This window comes from Bos grunniens, chromosome 19, assembly GCF_055505025.1.
Source record: "Bos grunniens cultivar Pamir isolate PY7600 chromosome 19, Bosgru_T2T1.0, whole genome shotgun sequence".
Classification (NCBI taxonomy): domain Eukaryota; kingdom Metazoa; phylum Chordata; class Mammalia; order Artiodactyla; family Bovidae; genus Bos; species Bos grunniens.
In genome coordinates this window covers 7,578,216-7,589,993 of record NC_141183.1, presented here as the reverse complement: position 1 = coordinate 7,589,993, position 11,778 = coordinate 7,578,216, and the positions used below count along the sequence as shown (strand labels likewise).

Here is an 11,778-nt window from a genome sequence, read left to right as displayed (position 1 = left end):
TCTGTAGCTCTGGCCGAGGTAGACGGCTGGGTGGATGGGTGTGACACAGAGGCCAAGGAAGGGCAGCTCAGATCTCCCGGTCCGGCCAATCCCCGCCGCGGTGGGCTCCCAGCGATCCTTCCCGAAGCCCGCCGCCAGCCCGCCCCCTCGCCCGCGGCCGGTGGATTGGGCCGGCGCGGCGGGCGGGGCGGGGCCAGTGCGGCCCGGTTTTGGGCGGCGCGACCAGCTACTGTGAGCCGACGCCGCGCGGCCCCGCCCCAGCATCCCGCGCCTACCGGACTGCACCCGGCGGAGCCGCCGGGAGAGCGTCATGGCCGCTTCGGAGCAGCCCCAGGCCGGGGAGCTGCTGGCCAAGGCCCGGAGAGCCTTCCTGGAGGAGTTCGGAGCTGAGCCCGAGCTAGCCGTGTCGGCCCCGGGCCGCGTCAACCTCATCGGGGAACACACGGACTACAACCGGGGCCTGGTGTTGCCCATGGTGAGGGGCTGGGCGGGAGGCGCCCGCGTTCCGCGTGCACCGTTGCGCGGGCCGCTCCGAACTTTCACTCCCGCCGCGTGTGGGGCCCGAGCACGTAGGGAGGCCCTCGGACGGCGCATTTCCCACATCGGGAGGCAGGAAGGCGGGAATCCTCGAGGAAGTAGGCTGTGGACCGCGGATCCTCGCCAGGCTCCCTGGGAGCCTCCTCACGGTGTGGGGGAATGCGGAAGGGGGGGTCGTAGGGGTAGATCCGGGCGAAGTAAAGCCCTAAGCTTCCTGGTCCAGCCCGTTCAATTCGCAGAGGGGGCTCAGAGACGGCTAGTGATCTGCCCAAGGTCCCACAGGGGCGATTGGACTGCCTTAGCCTGGGGCCGTGTCCATCCCTCGGTTGCAGCCTGGCAAGTTGAGTGAGTACAGTGCCTCTGAGGTTGCCTCCAAATGGGGAAGCGCCAAAAGGAGTTGTGTTGTTTTTTCCCTGTTGAACTCTCTCTCCCCGTTGCATCACAGCCAGGAGCCCACGCTCAGGGCAGAGTTCAGGTCTGCACTCCCCAAGCACTGACCCTTCTTCCCCTGGGGCAGGACTCAAGCCCCCCCAAGGCCTGATGAGCGTCGGCTCTTCCCTGGGACACTCCCCATTCCCTTCACCTGGAGCCTGGAGGTCAGCTGCCGGTCTGTCCCAGGCGCCCTGGTGTTGGGAGTTTTGCATACTTTTGTTTCTCCTGCCAGGCCCTGGAGCTTGTGACAGTGCTGGTGGGCAGCCCCCGCGTGGATGGGCTTGTTTCCCTCCTCACTGCCTCTGAGGATGCTGATGAGCCCCGGCGGCTGCAGTTTCCTCTGCCCACAAGCCAGCGGCCACTGGAGCCTGGGACCCCTCACTGGGCCAACTATGTCAAGGGAGTGATTCAGCACTACCCAGGTATGGGGCCCCGGGCTGGGTCAGATTCCTGCCTCAGCCACAAAGCCCATTAGCTCATCTGATCCATTTCGGGGTAGGCGTGCAGAGTAGAGATTCCTCAGTGGGCAGGTGAGGAGACTGATGCCCCCAGAGGTTCCAGAACTAGCCCTGGGTTGCCCATCCCACGATGGAGGAGCCAGGGTTCAAACCCCAAAGTGTTGGTCTCCAGAGCCCTGAATTCTGAGAACTGGGAGACTGTCTCAGGACCCTCAGGGTGGGCGGGTTGAGGGCAGCGGACCCCTTGGCCCAGCAGGTTGGTGACCTCTGACAATTGAGACACATTCCCCCAGCAGCAGCTGCCTGGCAGTTGCCTCCCTTTGCACCAGAACACATTCCCTTCTTGTGTTCATCCTCCCTGGTGGCCCGTCTTACCATCATCCATTCTTTACCCTGCAGCTGCCCCCCTCCCTGGCTTCAGCGCAGTGGTGGTCAGCTCTGTGCCCCTGGGGGGTGGGCTGTCCAGCTCGGCGTCCCTGGAAGTGGCCACGTATACTTTCCTACAGCAGCTCTGCCCAGGTACCTCCCAGCCCCCACCCAGCCCTCCTTCCCCGAGGTCCTGTGATCAGAGCTTCCCACCCCAACGGGGTAGGTGGGGAATCTCCCTGGAACGTCCCTGGAGCTACTGCTGCTCCCACCCGCGAACCCCTAGTGTCCCCTCCTGGGCCCCAGCCTCCCCACCTCGCCCTGTGCCGCAGACTCGGGGACAATAGCTGCCCGGGCCCAGGTGTGTCAGCGGGCCGAGCACAGCTTCGCAGGGGTGCCCTGTGGCATCATGGACCAGCTCATCGCACTGCTGGGGCAGAGAGGCCACGCGCTGCTCATTGACTGCAGGTCAGGGGCTCCCCTTGGACCTCCCACCTCATAGGAGCTCCTGGATGGAGGCTGCGTGGCAAGCAGATGCCCGGCCTTGTCATTGCCCCCCCCCTCCATCTCCGCCCCAGGTCCCTGGAGACAAGCCTGGTGCCGCTGTCGGACCCCAAGCTGGCCGTGCTCATCACCAACTCCAACGTTCGCCACTCACTGGGCTCCAGCGAGTATCCCCTGCGGCGGCGCCAGTGTGAAGAGGTGGCCCGGGCTCTGGGCAAGGAGAGCCTTCGGGAGGTACAGCTGGAGGAGCTGGAGGGTGAGTGGAGGGTGAGGGCTGGCTGTGTATGCTCTGTCCTGGAGACTGCTGGGGCTGCTGAGTGGGGTGGGGCGGGGCTGGGCCGAGTGGGGCGGGGCCTCCTGACCTGGCTAATGTAGGAATGCTTGATATCTCAATATCGTTTTTTATAATCTAAGAATTTAATGTGCACTGTGGAAAATACAGAAAAGGACAAAGAAGAAAATAACAAGCGATAAGATCACTACCCAGAGATAGCCACTAAGCTTTTTTTTGGCTGCACTGGGTCTTTGCTGATGTGGGCAGGCTTTCTCTTGTTCCGGTGAGCAGGGGCTGCTTCCTTGTGAGGTGCGGGCTTCTCTTGTGGAACACGGGCTCCAGGCACACGGGCTTCCGTAGTTGCAGCCCATGGGCTCAGTAGGCTCAACCCTGTGCAACCAAGCGCACAGGCTTGGTTGTTCCCTGGCATGTGGAATCTTCCTGAACCAGGGATAGAACCCGTGTCCCCTGCATCGCCAGGCGGATTCTTAACCGCTGGACCACCAGGGAAGTTCTACTATTAGCATTTTAATGTATTTCCTTTAGTGGTTTTCTGTACCTGTATTTTCTTTTTTAAAAGTACTTAAAAATTTTTTATTGAATTATGGTTGATTTACACTGTTGTGTTGGTTTCATCATCTGTATTTTCAAAGTTGAGCAAATACAGTGTTGCTATCTGCCCTTTTATTGCCCTGAACTCTCTCAGAACACTTCCTATACCAGAAAAGGCCGGTCATCACCATGGCTTCCCCCCGACCCCAAAAGTTTACTCTTAAATGTACAATAGGTTCCAAGACAAGACGACACTTCATTGTAGCTGTAGGTGGCAACAGATGTTAATGGCAGGGAGTCCAGATGTTTAAACTGGAACGGAAGTAAGAATCATCATTGCCTCAGGCACAAGGAACATTTTTTGGCCAGATTTTCTTAATTCCTCCTGTGGGCAGGGGGCCTTTCGGCTTTGGCTTTTAGCTCCTCCTCCTGTTTGTGTTTGAATGCCTTATCTTCCTTGTCCCATCTCCTTGGCTTGCTTCTTGGGATGCATCAGGGGCTGCTTCTTGCCACCTTTGAGGTCCCACATGGTGCCTACCACCCCTTCCCCAGACCCTCCCACTGGAAGCAATTTTTTTTTGGCTGCCTGGGGCCTTAGTTTCGGCCTGTGGAATCTTTGGTTGCAGCATGTGAGGTCTATTAATAGTTCCCTGGCCAGGGAACATTCATTGGTTCCAGGCCCCCTGCATTGTGAGCACGGAGTCTTAGCCACTAGACCACCAGGGAAGTCCCCATCAACATGGCTTTTTAAAGCTACTGTAGCATTTCAGCATATAGGTGTCAATTTACTTAACCAGTTTCTGATAATCACATCTAACACCACGAGGGATGTTTTTATACATAATTATTTCTCTGCGTTTTCCTCCTGTTTTCTCAGGATTAGATTGTTTGGAGTAGGATCACAGGATCAAAAGATAACATGTATTTTTAAGTTTCCAGATAGACATGGCCAGGAAGGTAGTCTGTTGAACAGTTTAAAGGTCATGTACACATTAACTCATTGAATTCTCTCACAAGTCTGTAGGACAGATATTACACTCATCTTTAAAAAGTCTTTATCTATTTATTATTTTTGACCGCCCTGGGTCTCTGTTGCTTTGCATGAGCTTTCTCTAGTTGCGGCGATCCGGAGCTGCTCTTGGTTGCCGTGCTCAGGCTTCTCACTGAGGTGGTTCTAGGCACGAGTGCTTCGGCAGTTGCAGCTCCTGGGCTCCGTAGCTTGGGCTCAGTAACTGGAGCACGGGCTCAGTTGCTCCATAGCACGTGGGATGCTCCCAGACCAGGAATCAAACCCTGGCCCCAGCACTGGCAGGTGGAGTCTCATCCGCTGCACCATCAGGGCAGTCCCTTTTTTTGTGATGGGATGTACAGTGAGTGGCAGGGCTAAGACTTGATCCAGGCAGATCAGCTCGTCCTCCTCCCTTCGGGGCCAGGCTGCTGGCCTTAGGAGCTGCCCTCCCTGGCAGCGTGGGGCCCATTTCAGGGACCATCTTGTCCTTGGTGAACCGTCACCTTTAGGCCACCTGCTCTGTGCAGGTCACGGTGGTTGAGCTTTTTGCCCTTGAGCACTTGTGGCGTTTCTCCCCTCCTCCTCGGCCCTTCCATTCGCCCCCCACGCCCCAGCCCTGGAGGCTTCCATCTCCCTCAGGAACCGTGCTTCTCTCTGCCTGCCTTTCTGTCCTCCACCTGCTCCCCACCTGCTTTTAAACATGCCCAGTCTTCTAACATCCTCAAATGGAGTCTCCTTCCTATGCCAGTCCTCTGGGAAGGGTCCCCGATGTTCACGACCCCCATTTTCTCCTCTGTGTGCATGCTGAGTCACTTCAGTCATGTCCGACTCTTTGCAACCCCATGAACTGTAGCCCACCAGGCTCCTCTGTCCATGGGATTCTCCAGGCAAGAATATTGGAGTGGGTTGCCATTTCCTCCTCCAGGGGATCTCTCAGACCCAGGAATCAAACCCTCGTCTCCTGCATTGGCAGGCAGGTTCTTTACCACTCATGCCACCTGGAAAGCACTTTCTCCTCTCTACTCATTTCTGAATCCTCTGAATCCAACAGCCGGTCTCCCATGCCACCTGGTTTGACAGCTCTCCCAGGGGCTCCCTGCAGAAACCTGGGGGCTGTCCTCTCCACCCCCTCAGTGCTGGATCTGCTTGGTCAGAGCCCTGTTCCTCCTCCTGGGCCTGCCCCAGGCTTTGTCCCCAGCTCAACTCCAGCCACCACTGCCTCACTGAGGACTCAGATGGGAGTCCGCCCCCCCATTCCCACCCGGGGTCCTGGAGCCTTCACCTGGCCCTGGCAGAACTCATCCTTCTCCTGGGCACCTCTCCTCTGACTTCGCGTTGTGTGTTATTTCCTCACCCTTGTCACTGTTTGAAACTTCAGAGTCACCCCTGAGTGCTTCCTGGCCCCCTGCCCCCTCGGGTCTCTGACCTGTTCCTCCTCCTCCCCTTCCTCCCCACATCGGGCCCCTCCTGGTCTCTGACGTTTAACAGCCACCAGCTGGACTTCTGGCACCCACCTCTCCCAGCGGGGCCCCTGCCCAAGGCGGTCACTTTTGTCAACTAGAGCTCAGCTCTGTCCCTCCTGGGCTCCAGAATCTCACTGGCACCTGGAATTAAGTTGCGAAGTCTCCTCGGTGTTCAGGGCTGCCCTTAGTGACTCGGCTGGCTGTGCCTGCTTCAGCGTTAGCCAGTTGGACAGCCTGCTGGTTCCCTGGGGTGTCCCAGGCAGGCCTGCACTGTACCCCAGTTCTGGATTCCTGGCCCTTGGAGCTTTCACTGTTAGTCCAGCAAAAACACCAGCAGGACTTGTCCTTTCTGTTCTGTCTTGGCCTCTGGAAGGCAGCAGTGTCCCATTCGCCAGGGAAGCAGAGTATGGGGCTCAAACAGCTGTTTATTGAGTACCCACCGTGTGCCAGGCACACTGGGAGCTCTGCATGTGTCTGCCTCACTGAGTTCTCCCCACATCCCAAATGAGGTGGGTCATGCCCCCTTTTTTGGCCACACTGCCCAGCACGTGGGATCTTAGTTCCCCAACCAGGGACTGAACCCATGCTCCCTACAGTGGAAACTTGCAGGGGGTCTTAACCACTAGACCCCCAGGGACGTTCTGGGTACCCCCTTTTATAATCGAGGAGGCGAGGTCTGAAACCTTGCTCCCCAACCCGAGGTTCTACCCACAGCTTCGTCAGAACCAGAGTGGAGATGCCCCGGGGCCAGCGGCCTGGAGTCCACAGGGGCCCAGAGGCCGTGGGTGGCAGGTCTGCTGAGCCCCTTTCCTCCCCAGCTGGCCGGGACCTGATGAGCACGGAGGCCTTCCGGCGGGCGCGGCACGTGGTGGGCGAGATCCAGCGAACGGCCCAGGCGGCGGCCGCCCTGCGCCGCGGCGACTACAGAGCCTTCGGCCGCCTCATGGTGGAGAGTCACCACTCGCTCAGGTGAGGCCCCTGGGTGCCTGACACCCCGCAAGCACATGTGTTGCAGCTGGGGCCGGCTCCAGGCTCCGTATTCTTTCCGCAGAGACGACTATGAGGTGAGCTGCCCGGAGCTGGATCAGCTGGTGGAGGCCGCGCTCTCTGCTCCTGGGGTTTACGGCAGCCGCATGACAGGCGGTGGCTTCGGGGGCTGCACGGTGACCCTGCTGGAGGCCTCTGCCGCTCCTCGGGTGATGCAGCACATCCAGGTTGGCAGTGCTGGAGTCGGGGTGGGGAGGGCAGGGTGGGGGAGCAGGAGAGATGGCTCCCAGGGCAGCCCTGAGCTCAGACCCCCCGTCCACCAACAGGAGCAGTACCATGGGATGGCCACCTTCTACCTCTCCCAGGCGGCTGATGGCGCCAAGGTGCTGCGCTTCTGAGGCCCTCGCAGGACAGCACGTGGTGGGCCTCCCCTCCTGTCTGGGTGCTCAATAAACTTGTATCTCTGACTCTGACGCCCGCCTACCTCAAGAGGTGGATGTGTGCTGGGGCATCAGAAAAGGGGTGTGTGAGAACTGCTCCCTGCTCTGGACGGGGCCTAGAAACATGGTCAGGGCAGAGCCAAGCAGTAGCGAAATCCTTTATTATAGCAGAACAAAGCCAGGCCCTTGTCATGCTGGGTCCAGCTCTTTGGTTACAAAGGGGCTGGGGCCTGGGGCAGGGGGGCAGCCAGAAGGGCCTTCTGGGACCTCTGCCCCCTCCACGCTGTCCAGAGGACACTGAGCCCCTGTGCTGTGGCCAGAGGCAGCGGCCTTGTGATCAGCATGCGGCTGGGGTGGGCCACCAGGGGTCCAAGGATGGAGTAGCTGAGGCAGCACATGGGGAGGGGGTGGGACGGGGTGTGTGTGTTGAGGGGGGCGCTCAGGTCTGGAAGAACTGTTGGTCCACGTGGGTGCTGAGGGTCCCACTGGTGGTCAGAGTCCGGCTCACAAACTCCTGTGTCACATGCCGGGTGAGGGAGCCACTTGCTTCCAGATGCTGGGAGCCCAGGGTCAGTCCATCTGCAGGGGAAGAAGTGTTGAAGGACCCACCCCTGGGTCCTGACTGCCCCGCCCCACCCCTTCCTCTGTTAGCTCTGTGTTTCCTGGGGAGAGCCAGGAGCCCCCACCAGGCAACTCACCCAGTAGGAAGGGTTCAGTGGTGCTGGAGTGGGTGGTGATGCTGCTGTATTCCCCTGACGCTGGGTGCGGGAAGAGCCCCAAGTGGCCGCCCAGCTGTGGAAAGGGTCCTGGAGAGGGTGGGTGGGGGCACAGTTAGAGGATGGTGCCAGGAGAAGGCGTGGCCAGAGAAGGGGTGGGGCTGGGGAAGGGGCAAAGAAGCCTGCCTCCATCCTGGGACTCGATGGTGATGATTCCCTCTCGCTCCGGCCCGAAGCCTTGGGTGGTCTTGGCCTGCACCTTGAACTTGTAGGGCACGTTCTCGCTGAGGCCAGGCACGGTCAGCCGGCTCTCAGGGCTGTCGCCGTCAACCAGGAACGTAGTGGCTGGCTCTGTGCAGGGAAGATGCCTTTCAGCCTCTGCGGCTCCCTCCCCACCCCTCCCCCTCCGCCCCCCAACCCGGGGCAGGCAGGACCTCCTCCGTGGGCCATCTCACACGTCACCAGGTAGCCCAGAATGTCGCCATCCGGCCTGCGGGGCCGCTCCCAGCTCAGCTGCAGCGAGTCGGGGCTCAGGGCAGTGAACACCAGCGGGCCCGGGGCACTGGGCGTGCTCAAAGTGAAGGCGGAGCCTGGGGGCAGCAGAGGAAGTTTGTCAGGGGACAGGTGGGTATCTGAGGGCCAGGTGGGGGCACCTGTGGGGGTGGGGGTGGCAACTCACCCGGCAGGGGGCAGAGCGGGCTCTGCGGGTGCACCTGTGACTCAATGGTGATGACACCCTCACGCTCCGGGCCCCAGCCCTCCTGGCTCTGGGCCCGCACACGGAACACGTAGGAGTGGTTGGGCAGGAGGTCCTCCACCACCACCGAGGTCTGGCTGGGGTTGGGGATGTTGAGGCGATACAGCTCACCTGGGTGGGGGACGGAGGCAGACCGTGGAGCAGCCTCATTCCTCATCCCTAGCCCCTGGCCTGATCTCGCCCCTCCCCTAGGCCGCAGCCCAGACCTGGTCCTAGCCCAGACAGGACCAGCTGTGGTTGGGGTGCAGGTCGGGGCGGCCTTGTGTGGTGTGGCTGGTGGTTCAGGCTGTGCACCATACAAGGAGTGAGTGGAGTCTGAAATCCCATCTGTGTATGATGGCTGTTTATGGACCCAGGTCATGCTTGCCCAGAGAAGGGCCACTTCTCATAGCCCAGCAGAGAGACCCTGGGTCCCTAAGCAAAACCTCACCGGGGAAGTGATCAGGAGAGAGGCCCAGGGAGATGGGTGAGGACGCAGTGGAAGAAGGGATGCAGTGAAGGGGACACTGGGGGACTCAGAAGGGAAAGGCCCTCTCAGAGAGGCAGGGGGTGGCAGCGGGGGACATCAGTGGTCAAGCGGCTCGGCTGGGCTCCGGACAGCCCGAGCCCCTGTATGTCAGCCCACCAGCAGCCAGGCCTCACCGCCGTTCAGCAGCTGGTACTCCACGCTGTAGCCCTGCAGCGCACGCTCACACTGCGGCTCCTGCCAGCTCACTTTCAGAGACGTGGGTCCAAGGGCGGAGAACACCAGGCGGGTGGGTGTGTTGGGCACACCCGCAGCCAAGCGGGAGCCTGCAGACAGGGGGCGCCGCAGTCAGCCCGCGGCGGGGTTATCTGGGCAGTAGTCCCTGGTTCTCAGCTGCACCTCCCTGACTGCTGGTCGGGCAGCCCACTCGGCCCTGCAGCACCCTCTCTAGGCCGCCCGGCGCCTCCCCACCGCACTCAGGGTGAGTGCGGGGTCCGCTTGAGTACCCGGCCCCCCACCCTCCTCAGCTGGCCCCAGCCCAGCACCCCGGGAGGACAGGCCGCTTTAGGCACCAGCGTGGATGTGGATGTAATGGAGGGTGCGAAGGCGCGGGCAGTGCTGATGGTGGGTGGATGGTGACATGGAGCGGGACGGCCATAGAGACGCAGGACTGCCACCTCTGTACTACCTGGGCCCCAAGAGGGCGCTGCTGGCTGCCCAGCCAGGATTATAGAGTCTCTCAAGTCCCCGGAGCGGGGGGCTCCCTTCATCTGAGCCCGACTCCGGGACCCCAGGGCCCAGGACAGCGGAAGCCTGCTCCTCCCGTGTTCCCAGATGGGAGGGAGGCCTAGGGCAGGACAAAACACAAGTGAGCTGGGGCGGGGCGGGTGTGCGTGTTGGGCGGAGGGCAGCAGCCCCCGCCCCGCCTCCAGGAGCTGGAAGAGAGGAACGATTGGCCGGAGGGCCGGGGAGGAGGCGGCACTCACTCTGGGAGGAAAGGGAGGTGAGGGTGGAGTAGTCCCTGGGCAGCGTGGCGGAGTGCGAGTGCTCCGTGCGGGTCAGCGAGTGGTAGTCCCGCGTGAGGGTGGACGAGGTGCTCAGCACGCGGTGGGACAGCTGCGGGCTCAGGTGGGCGCCGTGGGCCGCGGTGCTCACGGTCATCCTGTGCAGGGAGTTGGCGCTGCCCGGGAAGGCAAAGTCCATCCGCCCGTTCACCAGGTGCTCTGCGGGGACAGGGCAGGGTCACTCCCACAGGCCCGGCCGCAGACCCCGGAGCCCCGAGGGGCGGGCTGCCGTAGCCCTGGGAATTCCGGGGGTTACCTACCTACCTACCTTCCGGGGCCCCCCTGGCATCAAAACACCCAGCCTCCCTCTGCCCACCAGGGACAGAGGCCCCTGGAGGAGTCCACGGCCCAACCAACCCCCGCAGGCTTCTGGAACACAGGTCCCCTGGCCTGGCAGGAGGCCCCCACGGACCCGACCTCCGCCGGGGCCTCGCAGCCCCAGCAGTCGGCCCCGCCCTGGGGAGAGCCCACACGCCTGCCCTGGGGTCCCCTGGCTCTGGGGTCACCGGGCAAGGCAGCCTGGCCGCGGTGGGCTCTGGCTGGAGCCGAGGTGGGTGCGGGTGGGGGCGTGCCGGTCACCTCCCTCCCCGCTGGCGCCCCGCGTGCCCCCATCGGCCCCATGGGCGGCGCCGTCTCCCGGGGGCCCGGAGTCGGAGGAGCGCCGGCTGCCGGCGGACAGGCGCGGGATGAGCTCCGGGGGCAGCCGCCACGTGACGCGCCTCAGGTCCAGCTCCTCCCCCAGCAGGGGCTCGAACTTCCAGCCGCAGCCTTAGGAACAACGAAGGGCCGCGTTGGCACCGCCAGGGGGCGCCAGGGGCGCGGAGAAGAAGCCAGTGGTCCCCCGGCACATGCGATCTGGGTGTGCGGCGGCGGGGGAACCCGGCGGCAGGCGGGACCCTCAGCCCGGAGGTGTTATAGGGCGGCTTGGGCCGCAGCTGGCGAGGGAAGACCCCCTGGACCAGAGTCCTGGCTCTGCCGCGAGCCGTGAGGCCTCTGCTCTGAGCCTGCTTCCCGTCTGGATGAGGGAGGGAGTGATGTCTCCCAGGCCTGCCTCCCGGGAACTCCCCAGCGAGTTCCAGCAGCCGGAGTAGATCTGTGTAGTGCCGACAAGCCGAGGAACCTGATTCATACCAGCTGCTCTCTACCCCAGACCCTCAAAACCCTCAAGACCCCTGAACCCTAGCTTGACTGCATGGAAACCTGATGTAGGTAAGGAAGGAAGAAAATACAAATTCTGGGGCTTCCCTGGTGGCTCAGTGGTAAAGAATCCATCTGCCAATGCGGGAAAAACAGGTTTGATCCCTGGTCTGTGACTGAACCGAACTGAACTGAACTGAACTGAACCGGGAAGATGCCACATGCCGCGGAGTAACTAAGCCTACAGGTCAGAACTACCGAGCCTGTGCTCTAGAGCCCGGGAGTTGCAACTACTAAGCCCTAGAGCTCGTCTTGCGCCACAGTAAGAGAAGCCACCGCGATGAGAAGCCTGCATAGCAATGAAGACCCAGCACAGCCAAAAATAAATTATATAAAAAGGAAATACAAATCCTGGTGGATTTTCACTCAGCCTAGTATGACTGGTATCCCATTTCACAGATCAGAAAACTGAGGCAGAGAATGTACGTGATTCATCTGAATTCCCACAGTGGTGGCTTAGTCACTAAGTCCTGTCGGACTCTTGCCCCATGGACCCTATGGACTGTAGCCTCCCAGGCTCCTCTGTCCATGGGATTCTCCAGGGCAGAATACTGAA

The 11,778-nt window shown here is 61.4% G+C and overlaps 2 protein-coding genes across 6 annotated transcripts in view; one reads left to right on the top strand and one right to left on the bottom strand.

Moving 5' to 3' along the window:
• Window positions 1–254: 254 nt before the first annotated feature.
• On the top strand, window positions 255–7,055 carry GALK1 (galactokinase 1). Its single transcript, XM_086356177.1, has 8 exons — window positions 255–475; window positions 1,202–1,391; window positions 1,827–1,946; window positions 2,126–2,261; window positions 2,372–2,553; window positions 6,414–6,564; window positions 6,647–6,809; window positions 6,909–7,055. The coding sequence occupies exons 1-8, from the start codon at window positions 311–313 to the stop codon at window positions 6,978–6,980; spliced, it is 1,179 nt and encodes a 392-aa protein (XP_086212303.1). The 5' UTR covers window positions 255–310; the 3' UTR covers window positions 6,981–7,055.
• A 111-nt stretch (window positions 7,056–7,166) lies between these two features.
• Window positions 7,167–11,778, bottom strand: part of ITGB4 (integrin subunit beta 4) — a 32,628-nt gene continuing 28,016 nt past the window's right edge. For 2 of the 5 annotated variants that reach the window (XM_086356162.1, XM_086356161.1), the window contains exons 33-40: window positions 9,948–10,184; window positions 9,650–9,808; window positions 9,138–9,287; window positions 8,418–8,606; window positions 8,173–8,328; window positions 7,925–8,089; window positions 7,721–7,828; window positions 7,167–7,601 (exon numbers count right to left, since the gene is read on the bottom strand). In XM_086356162.1, coding sequence (XP_086212288.1) covers window positions 7,462–7,601; window positions 7,721–7,828; window positions 7,925–8,089; window positions 8,173–8,328; window positions 8,418–8,606; window positions 9,138–9,287; window positions 9,650–9,808; window positions 9,948–10,184 — 1,304 coding nt within the window. In that variant the 3' untranslated portion in view covers window positions 7,167–7,461. Of the gene's footprint in view, window positions 7,602–7,720; window positions 7,829–7,924; window positions 8,090–8,172; window positions 8,329–8,417; window positions 8,607–9,137; window positions 9,288–9,649; window positions 9,809–9,947; window positions 10,185–10,604; window positions 10,794–11,778 lie in introns of all 5 variants that reach the window. The other 3 variants (XM_086356159.1, XM_086356160.1, XM_086356163.1) reach the window with 3 other exon arrangements.

Bases quoted from the DNA above. Each gene is read 5' to 3' on its own strand.
- GALK1 (XM_086356177.1), top strand. From the start codon at position 311: ATGGCCGCTTCGGAGCAGCCCCAGGCCGGGGAGCTGCTGGCCAAGGCC. The intron at 1,392-1,826 runs GTATGGGGCCCC...TTTACCCTGCAG, and splicing joins AGTGATTCAGCACTACCCAG to CTGCCCCCCTCCCTGGCTTC. The intron at 2,554-6,413 runs GTGAGTGGAGGG...TTTCCTCCCCAG, and splicing joins ACAGCTGGAGGAGCTGGAGG to CTGGCCGGGACCTGATGAGC.